The sequence below is a fragment of the Tamandua tetradactyla genome, chromosome 3 (genome assembly GCF_023851605.1).
Source record: "Tamandua tetradactyla isolate mTamTet1 chromosome 3, mTamTet1.pri, whole genome shotgun sequence".
Taxonomy (NCBI): Eukaryota; Metazoa; Chordata; class Mammalia; order Pilosa; family Myrmecophagidae; genus Tamandua; species Tamandua tetradactyla.
In genome coordinates, this window is record NC_135329.1 from 1,026,684 (window position 1) to 1,048,175 (window position 21,492).

Sequence of the window (21,492 nt, forward strand, 5' to 3'; positions counted from 1 at the left end):
GGGCATCTTTGTCTTGTTTCTGATCTTAGAGGTAAAGTCTTCAGTCTTTCCTCACTGAAGATGAGGTTAGCTATGGGTTTTTCATATATTTCCTTTATCCCGTGTTAAGGGAGTTCCCTTGTATTCCTATCCTTTAAGTGTTGAATTTTATCAATTGCCTTTTCTGCCTCAATCAAGATGCTCACGTGTTTCTTGTGCTTTGATTTATTAATGTGATATATTATATATTAACAGATATTCTCACATTGAACCAGCCTGGAATACCTGATACTTGGAATAAATCTCACTTGATCATGGTGTATAATTCTTTCAATGTGATGCTGGATTCAATCTGCCAAGTATTCAGTTGAGGATTTTTGCATCTATATTCATTAAAAAGCTATGCTTGTAATTTTCTTTTCTTGTAGAATCTTTGTCTGGCTTTGGTATTACAATGATGTTGGCTTCACAGACTGAGCAAGGGCTTTCCCTCCTATTCGATTTTTTTGAAGAGTCTGAGCAGGATTTGTACTAATTCTTTCTTGAATGCTTGGGAGAATTCACATGTGAAGCCATCTGGTCCTGGACCTTTCCTTTTTGGAGCTTCTTGATGACCGATTCAATCACTTTACATGTGATTGGTTTATTAAGGTTGTCTATTTCTTCTTCAGTCAATTTTGTTTGTCATGTTTTTCTAGGACATTGTCCATTTTATCTACATTGTCTAGTTTATTAGCATATAGTTACTCACAATATCCTTTCATTATCTCCTTTATTTTTGTGGGGTCCTTCAGTACGTACCTTCTCCCATTTCTGATTTATTTGTATCCTCTTTTTACTTTGTCAGCCTAAGGATCCACTGATTTTACTGATTTTCTCAAAGAACCAACTTCTAGTTTTGTTGATTTTTTTCTACTGATTTTATATCTCAATTTCATTTATTTCTGCTCTAATCTTCATTCTCTCTTTCCTTCTGTTTGCTCTGGGGGTTCGTTTGCTATCCTTTCTTTAGTTCTTCTATGTGAACAGTTAATTCCTCGATTTTTCCTCTCATTTTTTAAATACAGGATTTCACGGCAATAAACTTCTCGCCTAGTCCCACTTTTGCTACATCCCATTACTTTTTATAGGAGGTGTTTTCATTGTCATTTGCATTGAGATATTTACTTATCTGTCCTGTAATTTCTTCCTTGTCCCACTGGTTGTTTAAGAGTGCGCTCTGTAGCCTCCATATATTTGTGAGTTTTCTGGCTCTCTGCCTGCTATTGATTCCCAATTTCGTCCTATTTTATGACCTGAGAACGCATTGTGTATAATTTTAATCTTTTCAAATTTATTGAGATTTGCTCTGTGACCCAACATATGGTCTATCATGGAAAATGATCCACGAGCACCTGAGAGAACTGTGTATCCTGCTGTTGTGGGATGGAATGTTCTAGAAACATCTGTTATGTCTAGTTCATTTATTGTATTAGTCAAAATCTGTTTATTAATTTATCCTCTGTCAACATGTTTTATCCATTGATGAGAGCAGTGTAGTAAAGTATCAAATATTATTGAAGTGTTTATTTCTCCCTTCAGTGTTGTGTCTGTCTCACGTATTTTGTGACACTTTGGCTCGGGACATAAATATTTATGATTATTATGTCTTCTTGATAAATTGCTCCTTTTATTGATACACTGAGCCTTTGTTTCTTTTAACTGCTTTATATTTGAAGTCTAATTTTTCTGATATTAGTATCACTATCCTTTTCTGGTTGTTGTCTGTGTGAACTATCTTTTTCCAGCCTTTCACTTTCAATAGGGTTTAGTCCTTGGGTCTAAAGTCAGTCGGCGATAGAGAGCATATAGATGGGTCCTGTTTTTTCATCCACTCTCAGTCTATGTCTTTTGATTGGGGAGTTTAATCCATTAACATTTAACGTTGTTACTTTAAAGGCAGTATTTTTTTCTACCAATTTGTTATTTGGATTTTGTAAATCATACTATTTTTCTTCTCTTTTAACCCTTCTTGATAGTCTTCATTTTCATGATTTTTTACAGATCTCTCTCCCTTGTCTTTTTCTACCGGCCTATAATGCTGCCTTTAGTATTTCTTGTAGAGCAAATCTCATATTCCAAAACTGCCTTACAGAGGAAAATATTTAAAACACCCCCTTATTTTTGAAGGACAGTTCTGCCAGGTATAGAATTTTTGGTTGGCAGCTTTTCTATTTCAGTATATTAAATATACGCTATTACTGACTTCTAGCCTCCATGAGCTCTGCTGAGGAATCTGCACAAGATCTCATCAAGCTTCCCTTTTATTAATAGATTGCTTTTCTCTTGCTCCTTTCAGAATTCTCTCTTAGTTTTTGATATCTGACAATCTGATTAGTAAGTGTCTCAGAGTAAGTGTTCTTGGATCTATTTTGTTTGGGGTACATTATAATTTTAAGTCTTTAGTAAGTGATGGGAAATTGTCAGTGATTATTTCTTCCATTAGTTTTTCTGTCCCTTTTTCCTTCTCTTCTACTGGGAAACCCATAACATGTATACTCATGCACTTCATGTTGTCATTCAATTCCCTGGGGTCCTGCTCATATTTTTCCACTTTTCTCTACCTGTTCTTTTACGCGTAGGATTTCAGATGTCCTACCTTCTAGTTCACTAATTCTTTCTTCTGCCTCTTCAAATCTGCTATCATAGGTCTCCACTGTGTTTTTAAAAATCTCTTCCATTGTGCCTCTCATTCCCATAAGCTCTGTCATTCGTTTTTTCAAACTTTGAGTTCTTTCTTAACAGCCTTTATTTTTTTTTTTTGCCATATCTTTCCGCAATTCAGTGATTTTTTTAAATATGATTTTGCATGTCTGTTCAAACATCCTTAATTAGTTGTTTCAACTCCTGGTTCTTGCCATGCCTACATGGAACATTTCTTTTGAGTAGAGTCTCCTCAGATATGATTGCCTTCAATCAGATTTTCCCAGACCAGACTGGCCCATGTCTCAGGAGGAAGGTGTAATCATTATCAATTTTCTCTGAGGTGTGTACCAGCAGGTTATCAGACTTTTCTATGAAACTTCTAAACTTTCACCCTTGCTTAGGACAGTGCTGAAGCCTAGGAATGCTCACAGTTCTATCTCATGAGCTGTTGAGAAGTTATAAAAAAATAAATAAATAATAAAATAATAGAAGAGAGAGAAAATAAGCCTTTTCAGGACCTGATGCCAGCCCCTGGGTTTGCCAATCAAGAATCAGAGTTGATAAATGGTTGTGTGCCTCCTTTTCTTGAGGCCCAGACCTTTTCCAGTAGTTTGTGCTCATCTAATTTAAAAAGCCTACGTTGCTTTTTAAAATTTTCCAACAGACACACCCCTTCTCTGCTGGGATGAAATTTCCTGGTTTCTTTGGTGTTTACTCCAAGTTTATGTGGGCTCCTGGCTTGTTTTCAACAGTCTAAATTTGTTAATTACACAACTGGAGCTTGACTGAGCTACCTTCCTTGCTCCTGGTAGTGTGGGCTTCTTTGGGGAATCAGCCTGTCATGCTGATGGGTAAGGGAAGCCAGCTTCCACAGTCTGGGAGACCTACAGTTCTGTGTGGGACTGCGGCTGTTCCCCCTGTTCCAGACTGGTATATGACATATGTGTGGTCACTGACGTCCCCCAAACAGTTGTTCCATATAGATGTTATTTACCAGCTGTCAAGGAGGACAAACTAAATTCCACACCTCACTATGCCGCATATATGCTCTTGCCCCACTTATACCCTTTATGCTTTTTGCATGTAGCATTCCATATGCCTGGAAGGCCACAAACTCCTTCCATCAGTTGACAAACCTTCAATTAAAACACTGATCATTTATCATCCTTTCTCAGAATTCATCCCTGACCTATCTACTAAGCATTAATTACTCCCTCATCTGAACTGCATCTATGTCTTCAAAACTGGATCAATTAAAGCAATGTGTCAATGTGTCAGAGACAATGTGGCAGCTTGGTGCAATATACCTCAGAAAAACAAGCTGTTTGACTGAACGCATCCCTGTGGTTGTGAACTAACCGTAAGTAGAGCTTTTCTATGAGGCACTTCAGTAAGGCCGGCCCCAACCCAACCAGGATGGGTCTTGATCCTGTTACTGGAGTCCTTTATATGCAGATTGAAATTCAAACAGATAAGAGAGAAAGCCAAGGTAAACAAGAGCTGAAGATCAATGGAAGCAGAAGGGAAGGGTAAGACAAGTAGAGGCTGCCATATCCACCGCCATGTGGCAGAGGAGCCCAGGACCAAGGACCACCGGTAGCCAGCCCCAGAAGACTAGTCTTCAGGAAGAAACTATCGCCTTGCTGACACCCTGACTTAAACTCTTCCTAGCCTCAAGACCATGGGCTAATAAATTCCCACTATTTAAGACAATTCATTGCATGTTATTTGCTTGAGTAGCCAAGAAAATTGAAATAGGCAATTAGTTATGTTTGCAAGCAAAGTTACTCAGATATGAGGGACACAGATATGAGGGATAATTAGACTTATCAATAAACAAAACTATGAAAGAAGCCAGTGCAGCCTTGAGAAGGTTGGCTAGTCATTAAAGAAATCACATCTTCTGTTTATGGATTCTGTGAACTATACTGAGAGTCTATCTGCAGATAGACTATATCCAGGTAATGAGTAACAATGCCCTTCCCTGGGGCCTTCATCTGAATTTGGCTAGGTCAACATCAAACCCTTCAGTATAATTTTAATAACTGATATAATTATAATTATCAGCATAATTTCCATGCCATAATGTATCTTTTAATCTGTATTTTCTCCCACAATAGACCATAAATACTTCAAGCTCAGGGATTATCTCTTATTTATGTATCTCAAATGCCAAGAGCTAGCACCCTCTAAAATTAAAGTGATTTGATGAAATTAGTATGGATATGATCAACATTAAAAATGTTTTAATTTCATCTGAATTTCTACATGACTGAGCAAAAGCAGAAACAGCATTAAATTACTGGTGCATTACCTCTGTCTTACATCATACATATCACTCCGAAACTCAGAAACAATTATCTGTGGCCGAGAAGTCCCTGGTGAATAAAACCTTTTCATCAGTGCCTGAAGTACTCTTTCATCAGCATGATTATGGCAACAATAGGCTTGCAGAAGTCCTTTTAAGCAAGATTCGATAGCCAAAGCAAGCTCAGGGTCCCGAAGATGAATGCAAGCTCCTAAGTGAAAGTAAGGTATGTAAAGGTTCATAAATATTCATGCTGAAATATCAATGTAATTCTGATTACTCGTTCATGAATGACTTAAAAAATTTTCAAATAAAGCAGTTTTAAGTGATATTACAGTTCTTATTTTAACTCAAGGGAAAATTCCAACACAGCTACTCCATATACTGGGGAGAAAACCCACCAAAGCCTACAGGAAAAAAAATTCTCCACTTCTAACATAAATCAACAGTGGGCTTTTTTATGCAAGCTCATTCTACTCCAGCCTCTCAACAGTGTTCTGAAAATAAAGCAGATTCATCACTATTTTCTGTAAAGCTAATTAATATTGGGATTTTAGATTTAGGAGGGGATAGAAACTTATTCATTGAAATGGATCCCAATATATATGTATACCTCATTTAAATGAAGAAACAGTATATACTTAAATATAATACTTTACTAACAAAATGCTTTTATTTATAGCATCATGTTAACTTAATGTACAGAATTAAGAGATTACTCCCCAGGAGAACATCTTGATGAAATTAAAAAACTATATATCATGTGTATGTATGGGATAATAATATAACCACAGGAATTTACAGTTGAAACAGAGACTCAGAAATCCTTTGTCTAACCTAAACATAAAAAAAATTGAATTAAGATTACACAAAACCCAGGTGAGTGTTTTTTTCAACTACATCCTGAGGTCCCTGGGGTTTTCTAATGAGTCCATGGGGTATTCTAATGAATAAGTGAATGAACTAATTTGAATTAGTTTATTCACTCATTCAGGAGGAAAATCAGAATCACATGATTCAAAACTCTGTAGTTATTTTTCCTTTTCCTAACTTCTCATTATCTTGACTATTTTATACGTAAAAGAAAAGCTACAAAGATTAAAGTGATTTTACCATTGTTTCTTAATATAGGTATAATTAAAGTCCACATACAACTAGACAGCTCCTTGTTAATAAAGTTTTAAAATGAAAGCAACAGACCCCTTTCTGAAAATGAAAGCATATTTCTAATATTTATTATATTTTCATTAAATGGTAACCAATACCTAAAGGGCCTACAGGTTTGTAGGTAAAATGTCCTCGTCTATAAGCATCATCTATTGCTTCCAGAAGAGCTGGAACGTGAGGGCCAAATCTTTTTAGTCGATCAGTTTTACTATCTTTCAATTCTTTCAGTTGCCTCTGATTGTAATTCAGTGTATGCTTCACATCTAATTCTTCTCTTCTAAAAGCAAAATAGAAACATCATAGTTATACAAAAATATTCACTCCTTGCCCATAAGACTTGGATGCCAACAATGACACAGCTACTCCAAAAATTTAAAGCAGAAGTCTTTATTTGATAATAATTGTATTTCCAGAGAATAACAATTGGAAGTCCTCAAAACGTGGCATAAAAAACGTGATGCAGGGCGGGCCATGGTGGCTCAGCAAACAGAGTTGTCACCTGCCATGCCAAAGACCTGGGTTTGATTCCCGGTGCCTGCCCATGCAAAAACAAACAAAAAAGTGATGCAGTGATAGATTAGCAATCTCAGACAGTGTCTAATTCTAACAATCTAAGTAAAGTCTTAGAGCAATAATTTTTTTAAAAGACTCCTTATGGTACAAGAAACACGCTGTTCTCTCCATACAAAAAGCAAAACTATATGATATTCAAGCAATTTTAAAAAATCATTCGAAGGATTACTTAATTCTAACTTACTTAATTCTGTCATGTTCTTCTTTGTCCTTTTCTATGGCTTGTTGAAATTGTTCGATCTCTTGATTAACTGAATTTTCCTGATCCTGTAGGGCCTTTATTCTCTCTTTTAACCAGCATATTTTTTTTTGCCTTTCCAAACGTTCAGGTTCCAATGACTGGTCGGTACTATTACAAAATCATACAAAGTGGAAACTGTTAAGTGAAAAGCCTAACATTTTAAAAACACATACAAACCAATGTGAGAAAATTCCTTTAGCAATACAAAAATATATAATTCTCTATTTTGCCTTGATCACCATATTACAAAATAAGGTAATCAGGAAAATTACAAAGTAACTATCTCACCTTTTTTTTAGTTCTTCAATCCTTTTACAAAGCTGTTCATCATCTTTCTTTAATGCTTTATATTCATTTAGTGAACGGTTATATAAAACCTAACAAAAAATTAGACACGCTTTAATAAAATGAGAAAACAAATACCTATTCAAGTCACTTTTGACAAATCTTCAAATCAGATGCTAAATAAACACAAATAATATTTTCGAAATACAGTACATACAGGTCACTACATATATGTCATTACATTTTTTTAAGTCTGAAAGGAACATATTTCAACCCAATTACAAAACCTCTACTCATAAATAAGTGCACAGTATTTACATTTGATACAGTTTTACATATGCTGGATTTGAAAATTTCTCTCACCTCAGCTTCATTGTAGGCCCTTTTCTTTTCAATAACATCTGCTTTTAATACCATACATTCCGGTGCTCGTGCTTTTGTCTCTTGACTAATTTTTTCAAGTTTATCTTGAATATCCTTGTACTTTTTTTCTGCTTCATTAAGCCTGACCTTTAAGAAAAGAATAACTTGCTGGAGCATATTTCATCTTTCTTCAATAAACAGAGAAAAATTTTAAAAATAGTTATATATATATATAGTCCACATTCCACTAATACATTTAATTTCACTTTGACTAAATAAACCCAAGGCATGAGGTAAGTAAAATTACATAAAATGTCAAAATATAACAAATGTGCTATTCTCTCAGGATACAAAGAATAAAAATTGTCTTCAAATTACAGGATTAAAGAGAGACACACAATCTGGCAGGGAAACAGACACACAAACTGTTAATTTGGTACAGAGAAGGAACCCCTAGGTTTATCAGAAAACTGTGTATGCCTGCAAAGGGAAGGAGCACGTGACCCACGACCTGAAAGGCGAATTTACACAAACGAGGAAGATCATCACAGGTGCCTGGAGAACACGTACAAAGTCACAAACACCCACTTTAAGAATTAAACGTGCTACTGGCGCACGTGCTGAAAGGGTGGCAGGAGATGAGATGAAGGGCAGAAAGGCTTGAATTGCAAAGTGAAGCCCTTATGATTACATCATCTGGTCAACAGGGAGACAAGATACAACAAATCTACATGTTAGACCACTCCAGAAGTACTTGCAAGACAGGGAAGAAAGGGAAAAATTAAAGGGAAAGGATTTCAGTAAGAACTCAATACAATATTGTAAGGTAAAAAATATTTTGGGACCAGAATGGGGAACTGACAACAGAGATGTATTAGAAGACACAGATATGAGAACTATACAGAGCAGGATCAGCAAGCTTTTACTGCAAAGAGCCAAATTTTATGTATTTTAGGCCTTGTGGGCCACACAGTCTCCATTACAACTACCCAAACTCTGCCAAAATGAGCATGGTTGAGTACCAATCTGACATTATTTGCAAGAAACAGGCAGCAGACCACCAAATCTGGTCCAATGGCCAGTTTGCTTACCCTCGCTTTAGAGGATTTGATTACTAATGGATATGGCAAATAAGGGAGAAAAAGAGAGACTGAGGATAATTATCCAGATTTCTGGACCAGGAAATTGGGTAAACTGCAACACCATGTATCAAGATAAGTAATGCAGAAAAATAAGAATAGATTCAGTGTTAGACATGCGAAGTTTGGAGTGACTGGGATACACAGGTAAAGATGTGAAGACAGATATTTGAGTCAAGTGTTTAGGACAGAAGTTTGGATAAGAGACACAGGTTAAGAAGCTGTCCATATGTAAAATATCTTGGAAGCACCAGACACAAGAATGGTAATGATGCTCTATCGTTAAATCACCTGCAATGTATACTCTGCTTGTTTTTTCACGAAAATTGAAATTAGGTTCAAGTACTACATAAACTAAACATATATTTTCAGTTTAAAATTAGGTTGACACAAGTTTAAATCTGCTTTAACCACTATTTCTTCAGAAACCTTCCATTAAGTAGTCATTTTCCAAGCAATGATCATGCATATTCTATGTGAAAGTTTTTGTGTAAGTCATAGTGGGAAGGATAAGAATATAAACTAAGATCACCCTTACCTCCAGAAAATTACCACTTAGAGAATACACAAATGCTTTAGTGGAGCAGAGACCCACAGAACTAAACATCACCCAGCCTCAAGACCCTCCTTCTCCCATTTGAGAAAAAGTGCATCTATTACACATACTGAATTTCATTTTTAGACTGGGAAGTATCCACATAGAAAAAGAACTTAAGGTCTTCCCTATAAAGAGCTCAGAAATGCAACTGAGAAGAGAAAAATATTTGGCAAAATTTTCTCTCAGAAATGGAAATCTGAAGGAGGAACGTGGTTCCATTTACTACCTAAAAGGGAGTAAGAAACTCAGCACAGAGACCACTACGTAAATGCACTGTCTTCACCACGGCTGTTCCAATATTCTCATCCACTACCCCGACAGAGGATTACCACATTTAACACCCAATCAACTTCCACCGCTATTCCCAACTGGAAGACGTGTAATTTTCCTGATTCTTACACAGAAGAGTTTTTATCTGGGCTCTTCAATCCCCAGTTGGAACTAACCTTAACCGAAGGAGCAACTGACCTTCCCTGTGCTCCACCTACATGAAATCCTCTGCAAGTCAATCTCAGTGAGTCCCACCAGCAGCCTCCAGGCATAATCTTGGGGCTGAGCTCTTGCTTTCCTGGACACTTGGCCTTAGTCCTCCTCTCGCTAAAGACCATTATCATTCTGGCACATCTTTTTCCTTCTGGTCACTTTGTGATTTAGTTTCTTAACGATTCTAAGAGTAGAAGTTCCATCTTCTAGGACTTCTAGTTGGTAACAATGTTCCACTGCCCACACGTGTGAATTTAAGTCTTCTACAGCCCTGGCATCAGGCACACTGATCACATCCAAATATAATATTTGCTTGCGAAGATAAATGCCACAATCGTCGTCCTTATCAGAGCACGAATTCAAACACAAATACATGTAGAGAGGCTGAAACTGCCACTTTTGTGGGTCAAAAATAGCAATTTCATAACCTAATTAACCTATATGAAAACACTAATTACCTGCTGCTCCTCCATTTTCCTGTCAAGTCTAGCAGCACGGTCTTCTCCAATTCTGATATTATCTCTGACAGCGTTCAATTGTTTTTCAATCTCATTGACCTAAAAATAAATTATATAGCAAGTTATTTGCAAAACTAACTGTATCCAGATATAGTCAATATACTACAAATATATTGAAGCAAGTAATTAGTGGAAATTTGGAAATTACCACAGCCCAAGCCATTTCATGTTTCAAGTTTTCTAAATTAGTCTTCATTGTACTTAAACCAGCAATACTTTGAAAACGTTCCTCTTTCTCCAAACACTGACGTTTTAGTTCAGTAAGTCGCTAGCAAAAAAAAAAAAAGATATTTCTCATTAACATCAAAGACAAATCTTTTCACAAATTGAATGCTTTTGAAAACAATGCCTGAACAAGTATCACATGAGAATTTGTTAGTAAATGTCTTCTTTGAAGTGAAAATTTTTGGTACTTTGGTATATAACTGGTTCTTAGTAATAATTTTGTTAATTTCTGCACTACAAAAATGTCCAAATATTCTTCAGATGAAGAGCAAAGGAGTAAAATGCTCAAGACCACACAAGTACAGACAAATTCCACAACTTTTCATTTTCTCTCTTGAAGCTTTATCTGATAGACTGGTCTGTTCTTCCTGACCAACTATCCCATTTCAAAGATAAGAGAAGTATCAAAAGGAACTTATTCCCAAAAATCAAAGAAATTGACATTTTGCTTATCTAAATTATTTTCTCTCTTAATAATAAACAAAATTACCAGACAAATACATGACATCACAAGAGCCTCTGAAGTGCTTCAGAGTCCATATTTTACATACCTAGCTAGGCACCCTCTCTTCTTCATTCGCACTATTTTCCACTAGGGCCTTAACACTACAAATCTTACCATGTTGCCCTATCCAACTCACTTTCCTGTTTGCCAGGATTACTTCAATGCATTATCACTCTTCAAACCTCATAGCCTCAGCATTTTCCTTCTCTCACTCGTGTCTCCTGCCTCCTGCCTTAGAATTCAGAAGCCATAAAACAGGAACTCCCTCCAACTTTCAAAAACCTTATGTACAAATCTAAGGCAGTGATCTCTTCTTGCGACGGAAGGAAAGGTGGCCTCATTACATTACGTCCAACGCCCACTCCCTACCTATATTTATGGGCCTTTACTCCCTCCATTTCTGCCTCCTCACAGGTCTAAATCCACTAATTTGTTCATCTGTCTTTTAATCTTTATGTTCCACTTCTTCCTTTTCAGACTCTTTTGCGTTACCAGGTTTAAATCTCTACTTGCTTATCTTTCCCACTGACAAACAAAACCAGCACCAATCATCCCTTACTGCCACTTCCTTGTCTAACATTCTTTTTCCCCTTCCATCCAAGTTCCTTGAAAATTATCTCTAGCTCCTTTATTTCCTCACAATTTTTAGCCCTACAAATTTGGTTTCTGCTTTCACCATTACTAAAGCTAATCTTGCCATCACCATCAAGGCAGACTGCTGTCACCAAGTCCTTCTGTTTGTCCTCTCACTATTCTTGACAGCCATACCCACTTCTCAAACCTACTCCTCCCTTCGTCTCTATGAACATCTCACACATGACTCAGTCTTAGGCCCACTTTTCTTCTCCCGAGGTGACTTCTTTAACCCTGTGACTTAGAAACCAACATATACTATGGTTTCTAGTATTTTTTTTTCAATAAAGGTCAGAGTTCATTTCTGTATTTGGAGTTCATATCTAACTTCCCACTTAAAACTTATATGCTTTATAAGTTCCTCAAAATTAATGTGTTCAAAATGGCCTCCAACATTTGTCAAAACAAACAAACAAACAAAAACATCTAAAAAAAAAAAAATTAGCTCTTCGTCCCAAATCTCCCATCTCAATAAACTTACTCTCCTGTGCTCAGGTCATTAACCTGGAGGTCATTCACTCACCTTGAAACCTCCCCGTCTCACCTTCACTCCTCCATCTCTCATACAACATCTGTCCAGATAACTTCAAAGCTCCACCTCATACTGCTGACCCAACACTAACTTTTAAGGGAACATCATTTCTTTGGACCAGTCCTTCCTTACTGGTCTCTGTACAACTATGTTGTCCTTACAGTAACTTCTTCAGCAGAGTAATACGGGGAGAAGATGCACCCAATCGAGCCACCCACTTCGATAGCCCTCTTCTGCCTTCTACAGGGCCCTTCACAATCTGACCTTTCAGCTCTCACCCACGTCTTCATTATAAACTACACACAGAATTCTTTCAGTTTTTAAGAACACTGTGCTATCTCTTGTCCCTGAGACTTCAACCATGCTATCGCTAAGAACACCCTTCTTTATACTCACCATCCTTTCCCTGGAATTATTCATCCTTCAATTCTCACCTGAGACACCACTTCCTGAACAATCTGCACATCCCCACTCTCCACTTTTAGTGGACTATTAGGTGCTGTCTGCAACTCCTTTAGCTGTATTGACCACACACAAATTATTTAACATCTATGTTTCCTACTGGACAGTTAGGACTACCTCCAAGAATCTTGATATTTATTTGACACTATATGCTCATGGCCAAAGCACAATGCTAAAGACATGGTAAGAACTTACTATTTATTGGTTGAATAATTTCTATTTTCTAGCCTTCCCATACTATCTCTGAAGACTTAACGATTCAAATCCTGAATTTAATTTGAGAATACAGGGCATTTAATTAAAGTAAAAGTTCTCATTAAGCACATATTATGCATAAAAAACTCTGCCAACACAAAGGGAACTGCTTAAAACCTCACAATCAAAATACTTTTCACTGAGGACAAAGTAGACCATGGAAGAAGGGGGGTGTTTAACCCTCACTTGTCTGTAACAAACAAATTTCTTCAAAGTTCTGATTTATTATTTTTAAAATAAATATAGCACATGCTACATTTATTATATACTTGACATGCTACATTATTATATACTTGACTGCTTAAACAGGCAAATATTTCCTTTCCCCAATAATATTGAAACTCCAAGAATGTGTGTAGAATTAATTCTGTGATCCACAGTACTTCCTTGTACTCCACCACATACCCCAGGTTGAAAAGGAAAATGCAGAGAACAAAAACAAATACACTCATACTTGCTGCTTTTTGAGTTTTTACTTGATAAACTACACAACTATAGATCTAATTTTACAACATGCATTCATTAAAAACTTGAAGTAAAAAGATCAACATAACATTTAGTAAACATGATTGGGTCAATCATTAATATACTTCTATCCAAAAAGGACATATTGAAAGCTTCCCTGGTGATAAAAAACTAACTAAATAATAAATTAATAAGACATGAAATCATGACAAAATTGGTGGGACTTAATGTACGGAATGGTCAGCTAGACAAAAGGCTGGATCTTCAGGAATCTGAGGAAGAAGTATATGAACAAAACATAACAGATGTAAAAACAAATTGAAGTCATGATTGGCTTGAATGATTTAAAAGTCATGCAAACCCGCATGGTTGCCAAGGTGATTACAGTATAGTTACTACCAAGTTATCAGTTGCTTGAAGGATATTAACATTAGTGTACTAAAGAGTCCTCTATCGGTTGCAAGTATGAATGCATTATCACATCCACTTTCAGTTTAAGGCTTTTGTTTATATCTCAGCAAAAGAAATGTTACACATTTTAAACTACTTATAGTGGGAATTAATGATACCTTATTGTGGAACCAATTAGTCAAATATCAAAGGGTAAGTATTTAACATTCTATTCTGTCCTCCAGAAGTTTATAGTCTAACAGGAGTAAGATGTACATATATCCATTATCATGAAACAAAAAAGTAAAACTTAATAAATACCACGAATATCAAAACCATTTCCTACACTTCATAGAGTGCTAGAAAAATGTTTTGTGGGTGTATGTGCATGTCATTTTACAATTCTATTTCACTTAAGGTAACTAGAATTTGGTTGGTCCCCAAAAGATTTATACATTAACAGTTTACAAACCTCTTCTCCTTGATTTATCTGCTCCTTTGTCCTTTCTTTTGTTTCCATTATGTATGAATAATCTTCCTTCATCTGTTCAAGTTGAGTTGCTTTCATAAAGAACTGTACAGTAAAAAAAAGAATGCTATTAGGAGTTGGTAAACTTTCACAAAGCTATGAAAAAAAAAATCAGGATTGGTCTCCAAAACTGTTTTAGACCAATTTAAGTAAAATGACATTTAAAGCATAACGTAAACAACTACACATAAGCACAAAAGAATATGTGCATTATTTCAGTTCTAAAATTAATTTACCTAACTTGCTATGTTCACATCTATAAGTTATTTGCAAACACTTAAAAATCCATTTTAGTGTGATAATAATCACATCTTGAAAGCTTATTTTCACTGATTCTCCCATTCTTTATGTGGAAATGACAAACATGAACCTCAGTATCTTTGATCTTAGCCCATCTCAAATTGTTTTTAGAATAGGAAATACCAGAACTCATTTATGTGATAAATTTCAACAATAGTCAAATATTTTAAGCTTTTTAAGTTTTAAATAATTTAAGATTTAAAAATTACGTACTTATGACCAACTGTTCCCTTCAATTTCCTTAAAGATTAAAAAAAAAAAAATCCATTCTTTCAAGATTAAAAGCCAGAAAGTGAAAACAAGGCTTTACCAGGAAAATTACACTCCCATCCTAACAATTTCTTAATTTGGTCCTACTATGTTATTTTAAATAGGTAGTTTAAAAAAAAAACCTTCCATACCTACTATGTTAGCAAGAATTATGTTTAATATTTACACTTAATCTATACATGTTTTTCTTTTTTGTGGGTTTACATCTAGTTTGGTGCCCCTTACTTTATATTTGTCACCCTCATTTTTAGACTGCAAGAACTGCTTGCTCATCTCTTGCGTTAGAACAGAGACAGGATTATCTACCTGAAACAAGAAAACAAAACAAAGATTATTTTTTAACACTACACTTTAACGATTGAAAGATAAATGAACTGAAACATACATCATAATTGACCTATGGTGCCATCAAGTTATAACATTATGCTGAATATACAAAAAGAAAATGGTAGCAATTTTTAATGTAGAGAAATGTTTCAAAATTCATGTTAGTAAAAGAAGTAAATACTGTAGTTAAAACAAATATTCTGTATTACACGAGAACACTGGCACAACAACCCTCTTCAGAAGTATTTCATTAGAAAATTTTTCATTTCTACCACATGCTCTATATCATTATAGTCCTCTGGCTGAAGGACAACAGAGTATGAAAATGTTTGAGCACTGAGGTCAGGTGCCTTCCCCAACTAACCACCAAAAGCCCAACTAATTAGAGTTACTTCTAATCAGAATTATGTTGACAAGTGTTGATTGTTTTTCTTATAGTGATTCTCCAGATTTCTCATTTTTCTACATTTCTTCATGAAAATATTGTGAAACAAATGGAAATATTGGAGTCTTTTCTTTTGAAGGGGGAATCAGTTTAAATAAGCCATCAATTAACTTAATCTGCTTTGACTTAAGTTAAAACTAACAAAATACAGATAAAAAAGTTTAAAAAAAAACTTGTTTCAAAAATGATTCGTGGTTACCACTCAATTACATCTTCAGTAAAGCAATTTATATTCTAAAAAATAACCTTGTTTGTTGATTATAGATTATGTAAAATACAGATTGTGTAATTTGTTAGTAGGCCAATGGTAAAAAAATTCTAAGTAAAATGTTGGATCAGTTAAAGATAAGGAAAAGCATCTATGTATATAGCCTCAACATATTTTTATTATATAGGTAAAACAGACTTGTAATATCTCAATTTCACACTGCATTTGACTTTTTAAAAGAACAAATGAACCAGCTTTAACAATATTCGACCACCAATTTTTGATTAACAGCTTCATCAAAGCTGACAATGTTTTTTCTATACCCCTTTGATTGTTTCTGAAATGGTGTTCCCAGGCCCAACGACTCTAGGGATTACCTGAGAAACTTGTAGCTTTACCTGCCAGTACCCTAAAGCAAGCAAAAGGCAACACAAACTGGTAAACTGCAGACGAAGGATAAGAGGAGACACAGCAAACAAATACTAATCAGGTGCTTATCAAAGATATTAAATATTCTTCTCCCTCCTGGTGATGCTGAAAGAAACAGGGACCCCACAATACTGCAAGGGTTAGGGGGAAGGGCACCCTCCTGAAGGAAAATCTACAGGGCTTTTTTCCCCCCCGGGTTTAACACCCCTGCTGCCTTTCTTGATGAGCAGACACTGCCTCTCCTGTTACTTTTATGTTATGTATTTGTGCTAGTTTGTTTATGTACCTAGAAAAACCATGCTTTAATCCTCACCCAGTGTTGTGGAGGCAGCCATTTCTTTTAATCCCTATCCAACCATAGGCTGGAGACCTGGTTAGACTCTCCCCAGAGATGTGGCTCACCCAATGGTAGGCATCAACCTTGATTAGAAGGAGATGTGACTCCACCCATTCCAGTGGGTCTTGATTACTTTGCTGGAATTTTTTAAGAGAGCACATTTTTGGAAAAAAGCTTAAGAACCACCAGAAGCAGAGCCAAAACAATCACAAGCGCCCACACAACCAGAGAAGAAGGACAACACCCCTGGGGGAGCTTCATGAGGCAAGAAGCCCAGAGAGGAAGCTAGCAGACACCCCCAGGTTTACCATGTGCCTTTCCAGCTGAAAGAGAAATCCTCAATTCATTGGCCTTTGTTGAGTGAAGGCAAGATCTTGTGGTTCCTTAATTTGGATATTTCTATAGCCTTGCTTTAAAGTGGACATTATCAGGTCTTAGAATTGTAAACTAGCAACTCAGTAAATTCCCCTCTTAAAAGCTGTCATGTTTCTGGTATGTTGCATTCCGGCAGCTTGTAAACTAGAACAGCACTTTTTAAAATCTTCAAACCAGACTTTCCAGGCTTAAAAATCTGTTTTCCTTTAGGGAATCATATAAGGACTTAGTCTTTTCTCATATGATGTCAGAGTCTACTGGAATGTCTTTTTTATGACAATCCTGCACCCAACAGAATGTTGTGCCTTCTACGAGATGCAGACCTCGTGGTTTATGCAAAGGCTCTGCAGTTGTTGGTGTACCTGCAGCAACAGTTTCACAGATTTCCTTCTCTTTTTTCGTGATGCGCTTTACTGTCAACTCATTAATGCCTAGTAGCAGCTTCCACAAAACTCCCCCAAAATTCTCATTTGATTTCTTGTGCCAACCTGCAATATTGAGGCTGCGATGGGGAAAGTTGCAATGTTTAGGAGTTAATTATACATGCAAGCCACACATAATTTTAAATGTTCTATTAACCAGGTTGAAAACATAAAAATGGGTACAATTAATTTTAATAATGTATTTTAATCTATATCCAAAATATTATAATTTTTAGATGTAATCAACACAGAAAATTCAGTTATTCCTTCTTACTAAGTCTTCAAAATCCAGCCTGTATTATAAACCTAGAATCCATCTCGATTTGGACTACACAAATTGCAGCATCTGCATGTGGTGAGTGGCCACCGTACTGGACAGCAGAGCACGAGACCTTCCATAAACCATGAACAAGGACTGAAGGGCTTATGATGACAACCCTCAACTACTTCAAAGACAGTAAACATGTTTTTCATTCCCTAAGGGACTAGGAGCTTAGAGAAATAGGCTTTATTCTACTTTCCGCACAATGAAAACTTTCTAGTAAAATACATGTGTTCATAAGCAGAGGTGATTTTCCTACCGCTATACATTCAATCACAAGCTGAAGCAATACCTGTACAGATTCTCCACAGAGTAAACACGCATAAGGTAAGCATTCTACAAAGTTATAAAACTGTACTGGATGCCCTTCAAGATTCTCCTTAAAACTTTACAATCCATAAACTCTAACTTTTGATTATCCTGATTTTGCTTAACAAATTCAATTCTATTGTCCTGCATTCCAAACTGAAGTTTATTTGCAGTACCAACTTTTCATCAGAATTTAATAATTATTTTCCTGAACCTATGCAATCCCATATGAAGGCCAATAGCCACATGGGGATATTTTCAATTTGCACTAACTAAAATTAAATAAATTCAATTCAATTCCTTGGTTACACTAGTAACATTTCAAATGATCAATGGCTACCCGTGCCTAGTGGCTATGCTACTGAACAGCACAGATTAAGAGCATTTCGACCATCCCCAAAAGTTGTACTGGACAGCTTTGTTTTAAACCAAACTGGAAAGAGACCCAGACTCTGACCATTCTCTCTCCTTGGTGACTAGTCCTGTGTCCTCAACCCTGGAAGACAGTATGGTGCACTGGACAGACTCCTAGAATGAAGCAGATCCTACCATAACCAGCTAAACAATCACGTAAAAATAAAACTTCTCTTTTCTCTCAGCTTCTCACTTCCAAATAAAGGATGTGGATTAGACGACATATTAGTGTTTTAGAACTACAAGTACCCTAATAGCTTTGCCAAAGCATCCTTAACTAAAAGGACCAAAAAAAAAAAACCCACAAAAAATAACCAGTTGCATGAATTAATCTGAAACTCAAATTAAACAATTACCTACCTGTATGTTAAAATGATCAAGAATTGCAATCAGCTCTTCTTTCCTTGTAGAAACCACAGCCCCTAGTTTGGAGAAACAATCAAATCACCAAACTGTTTCTAGGGCAATGATACAGAAAAATTATTTTTATCATATCATCAAGAAAGGTACACAGAATGTATATAAATCTGAAATGGAGAAACATCCTAAAGATGACAGAAGTGTACAGAGTGGAGACACACAGGAGCAGCGGCACTGCTTCTCTCCCTCCCACATCAAACACTCCATTTAGCTCTCTGTCCACCTCTTCTTCCCCAACTCTTAACACTCACCTTGACGTCCGTCCTTTATGGACTTTTCCCATCTTTTGCTAAACATCTCTTTCCACATGCAACAGAAATTACAGGAGGAGAAAGACGGCTAGCAAGTGAGAACAAAATGGTATATAACCTGTTTCAAATTGACCTAAATTTTGCTAATGATGATGGTTTTGTTACTATCATGTCTTGCTGGTAAAACAACTCTTTGTAACATGCATGCAGGGGTATGTTTCCATGTGTGTGGGCATACAACCAATCGTCTCACAAGAAAGAGGCAGTTTCAAGAGATGGGTAAAAAGAGCTCTCTCACTGAACCAGCACAATCACATACTCTTTCGAATCAGGTATTTTCTAATATTTTAGAAAATATTAAGACATATTTTAAATATTTTTAATAAAAATATTGAAATAAATTTAAAATTTAAATTTAAATAAAAAGACATAAAAAGAAATGAACAAACCTGCTTCACTTTTCAGTTTGTAAGATCGACTTCCGTCCACGCTGATGTGCTGCTGCACAATTATAGAGTCGCCATACACATTTGCTCTATATGCATCATCTCCTCTGTTCCTTAAAGTTATTGAGATATCTGCTGAGCTGAAACATGAGACAAATCTAAATCACATAAAGGTACAGTACAACTGCAAGAATTTTCAAATATTTTCAATTCTCCTCCTCCTAATAATTCGGCTAATCCATTTGAAAACTAACTTTAAACCTGCAGCCAATGGTTAGCAGTCAACTACCAAATGTTAAAGAGGGTAGGTCTAACAAGTAAATAAAGTTGGGAATGACAGAACTCTTATAAAAAATACTTGACTACTCTACCCAAAATGAATACATTTGCACAAAACCCACTAAGCTCTGGTTGTTTCAAAACATGTGGGCAAATTAGACATTACCTTATATAGTATTATACTGCCTATTATGAATTGCATAATAAAGGTGACAGTAAGCCTTTAAAAATACAATGATGAAGAATCATGGTAAAAAATAACATTTTCTAACAAAACTAATTTTTCAATTACTTGGCAATAAAAACGGAAAATACTTGGTATCAGGAAATGTAAAACAGAACTGAAAGTCTCTTAAAGCTTTATTGGTATTACAAAGTAGTATGATGCAACCAAACACACATATGAATGTTAATAGTTTAAGCCTACCTAATCAATAACCTCTGTTAGAGATTTTAAAGTTTTAAAGAATGTTAAGGCATTTACAACCATAGGTTTCTAAGATACTGTAGGGAAAAAATTATCTTTTTAAAATCTCAGTTTACATTTCCAGCTTTTTTTTTCTTTAACGTCTACTAAAATAAAGCTTTGTAGAAAAACAAAGATGTTGGTGAAGAACATTAATACATACATACATATAAGTTGTTTAAACAGAAAATATTTCTCTAGTTCACATGAACTGTGACACAATGCTAAAGTCATTTATATAAAACTTTTAATTGGTAAATAATGAAATCTTTAATAGAACATTTTGATGAATCTATAATCATACTCTAAAATTGTTCCCACTTGCAGGAAATGTAAAAAAAAAAAAATACCAAAGATAGGTGGGCCATGGTGGTTCAACAGGCCGAGTTCTTGCCTGCCATGCCGTAGACCTGGGTTTGATTCCTGGTACCTGCCCGTGCACACAACAACAACAAAAAAACCCAAAGACGTACTTCCCTGTAAATTACTGATATTACAACAGACTCATGAGGGGTTTGCCCAGCTCTAGCTGCCTCAATGCCCTCTCTGCAAGTGTCCAAGCAGAAAGAGAGGGCTCACACAGCCACAGCTGCACAAAACGTCACCTCTCCACTCTGCCTTCTAAGGGACTGGGCTAGATAAAGAAATCTGACCCTAACTGAGCCAACCAGATGCTTGTTTAAAAAAATTCAAATTAAGAAAAACTGGTAGAATCCGAATAAAGACTGTATAACTTAGTTAATGACATGGTACCCATGTTAATTCTTAGCTTTGTTAGCTTTAATAATATATCTTAATTATGTAAGATATTAATATCATGGGATAATGGGTGAAGGGTATACAGGAGCTCTCTGGATTATCTTTGCAGCAACATTTCCATAAACTTAAAATTACCTCAAAAAATATAAATATTTTCAAATTAAGATGCACTCAAGTCCCAAGAGGGTGATTTCCTGAACTACAAAGTCGATGAGGCCTCTGGGACTAATGAAACCAACGTGGGGCGTAATAATCTGATGGACAAAGGAAAAAGTGCACAGACTACAAAGAGTATAGGACAGATAAACCAGCAGGAAACTACTCAAACAGACAGATAGATTTACATACCCAGAGATACTGGAGAATGAACCAGAAACA

General features: G+C 35.9%; 1 protein-coding gene across 7 annotated transcripts in view; it reads right to left on the minus strand.

Moving 5' to 3' along the window:
* The window catches only part of SMC6 (structural maintenance of chromosomes 6), a 114,754-nt gene that overhangs the window by 68,551 nt on the left and 24,711 nt on the right, over nt 1-21,492 (minus strand). For all 7 annotated transcript variants that reach the window (XM_077152135.1, XM_077152139.1, XM_077152134.1 and 4 more), the window contains exons 5-15: nt 19,614-19,750; nt 18,850-18,915; nt 15,131-15,207; nt 14,279-14,380; nt 10,488-10,607; nt 10,280-10,378; nt 7,602-7,748; nt 7,242-7,330; nt 6,897-7,061; nt 6,238-6,416; nt 4,979-5,183 (exon numbers count right to left, since the gene is read on the minus strand). In XM_077152135.1, the coding sequence (XP_077008250.1) occupies nt 4,979-5,183; nt 6,238-6,416; nt 6,897-7,061; nt 7,242-7,330; nt 7,602-7,748; nt 10,280-10,378; nt 10,488-10,607; nt 14,279-14,380; nt 15,131-15,207; nt 18,850-18,915; nt 19,614-19,750 (1,386 nt within the window). The remainder of the gene's footprint in view (nt 1-4,978; nt 5,184-6,237; nt 6,417-6,896; nt 7,062-7,241; nt 7,331-7,601; nt 7,749-10,279; nt 10,379-10,487; nt 10,608-14,278; nt 14,381-15,130; nt 15,208-18,849; nt 18,916-19,613; nt 19,751-21,492) is intronic.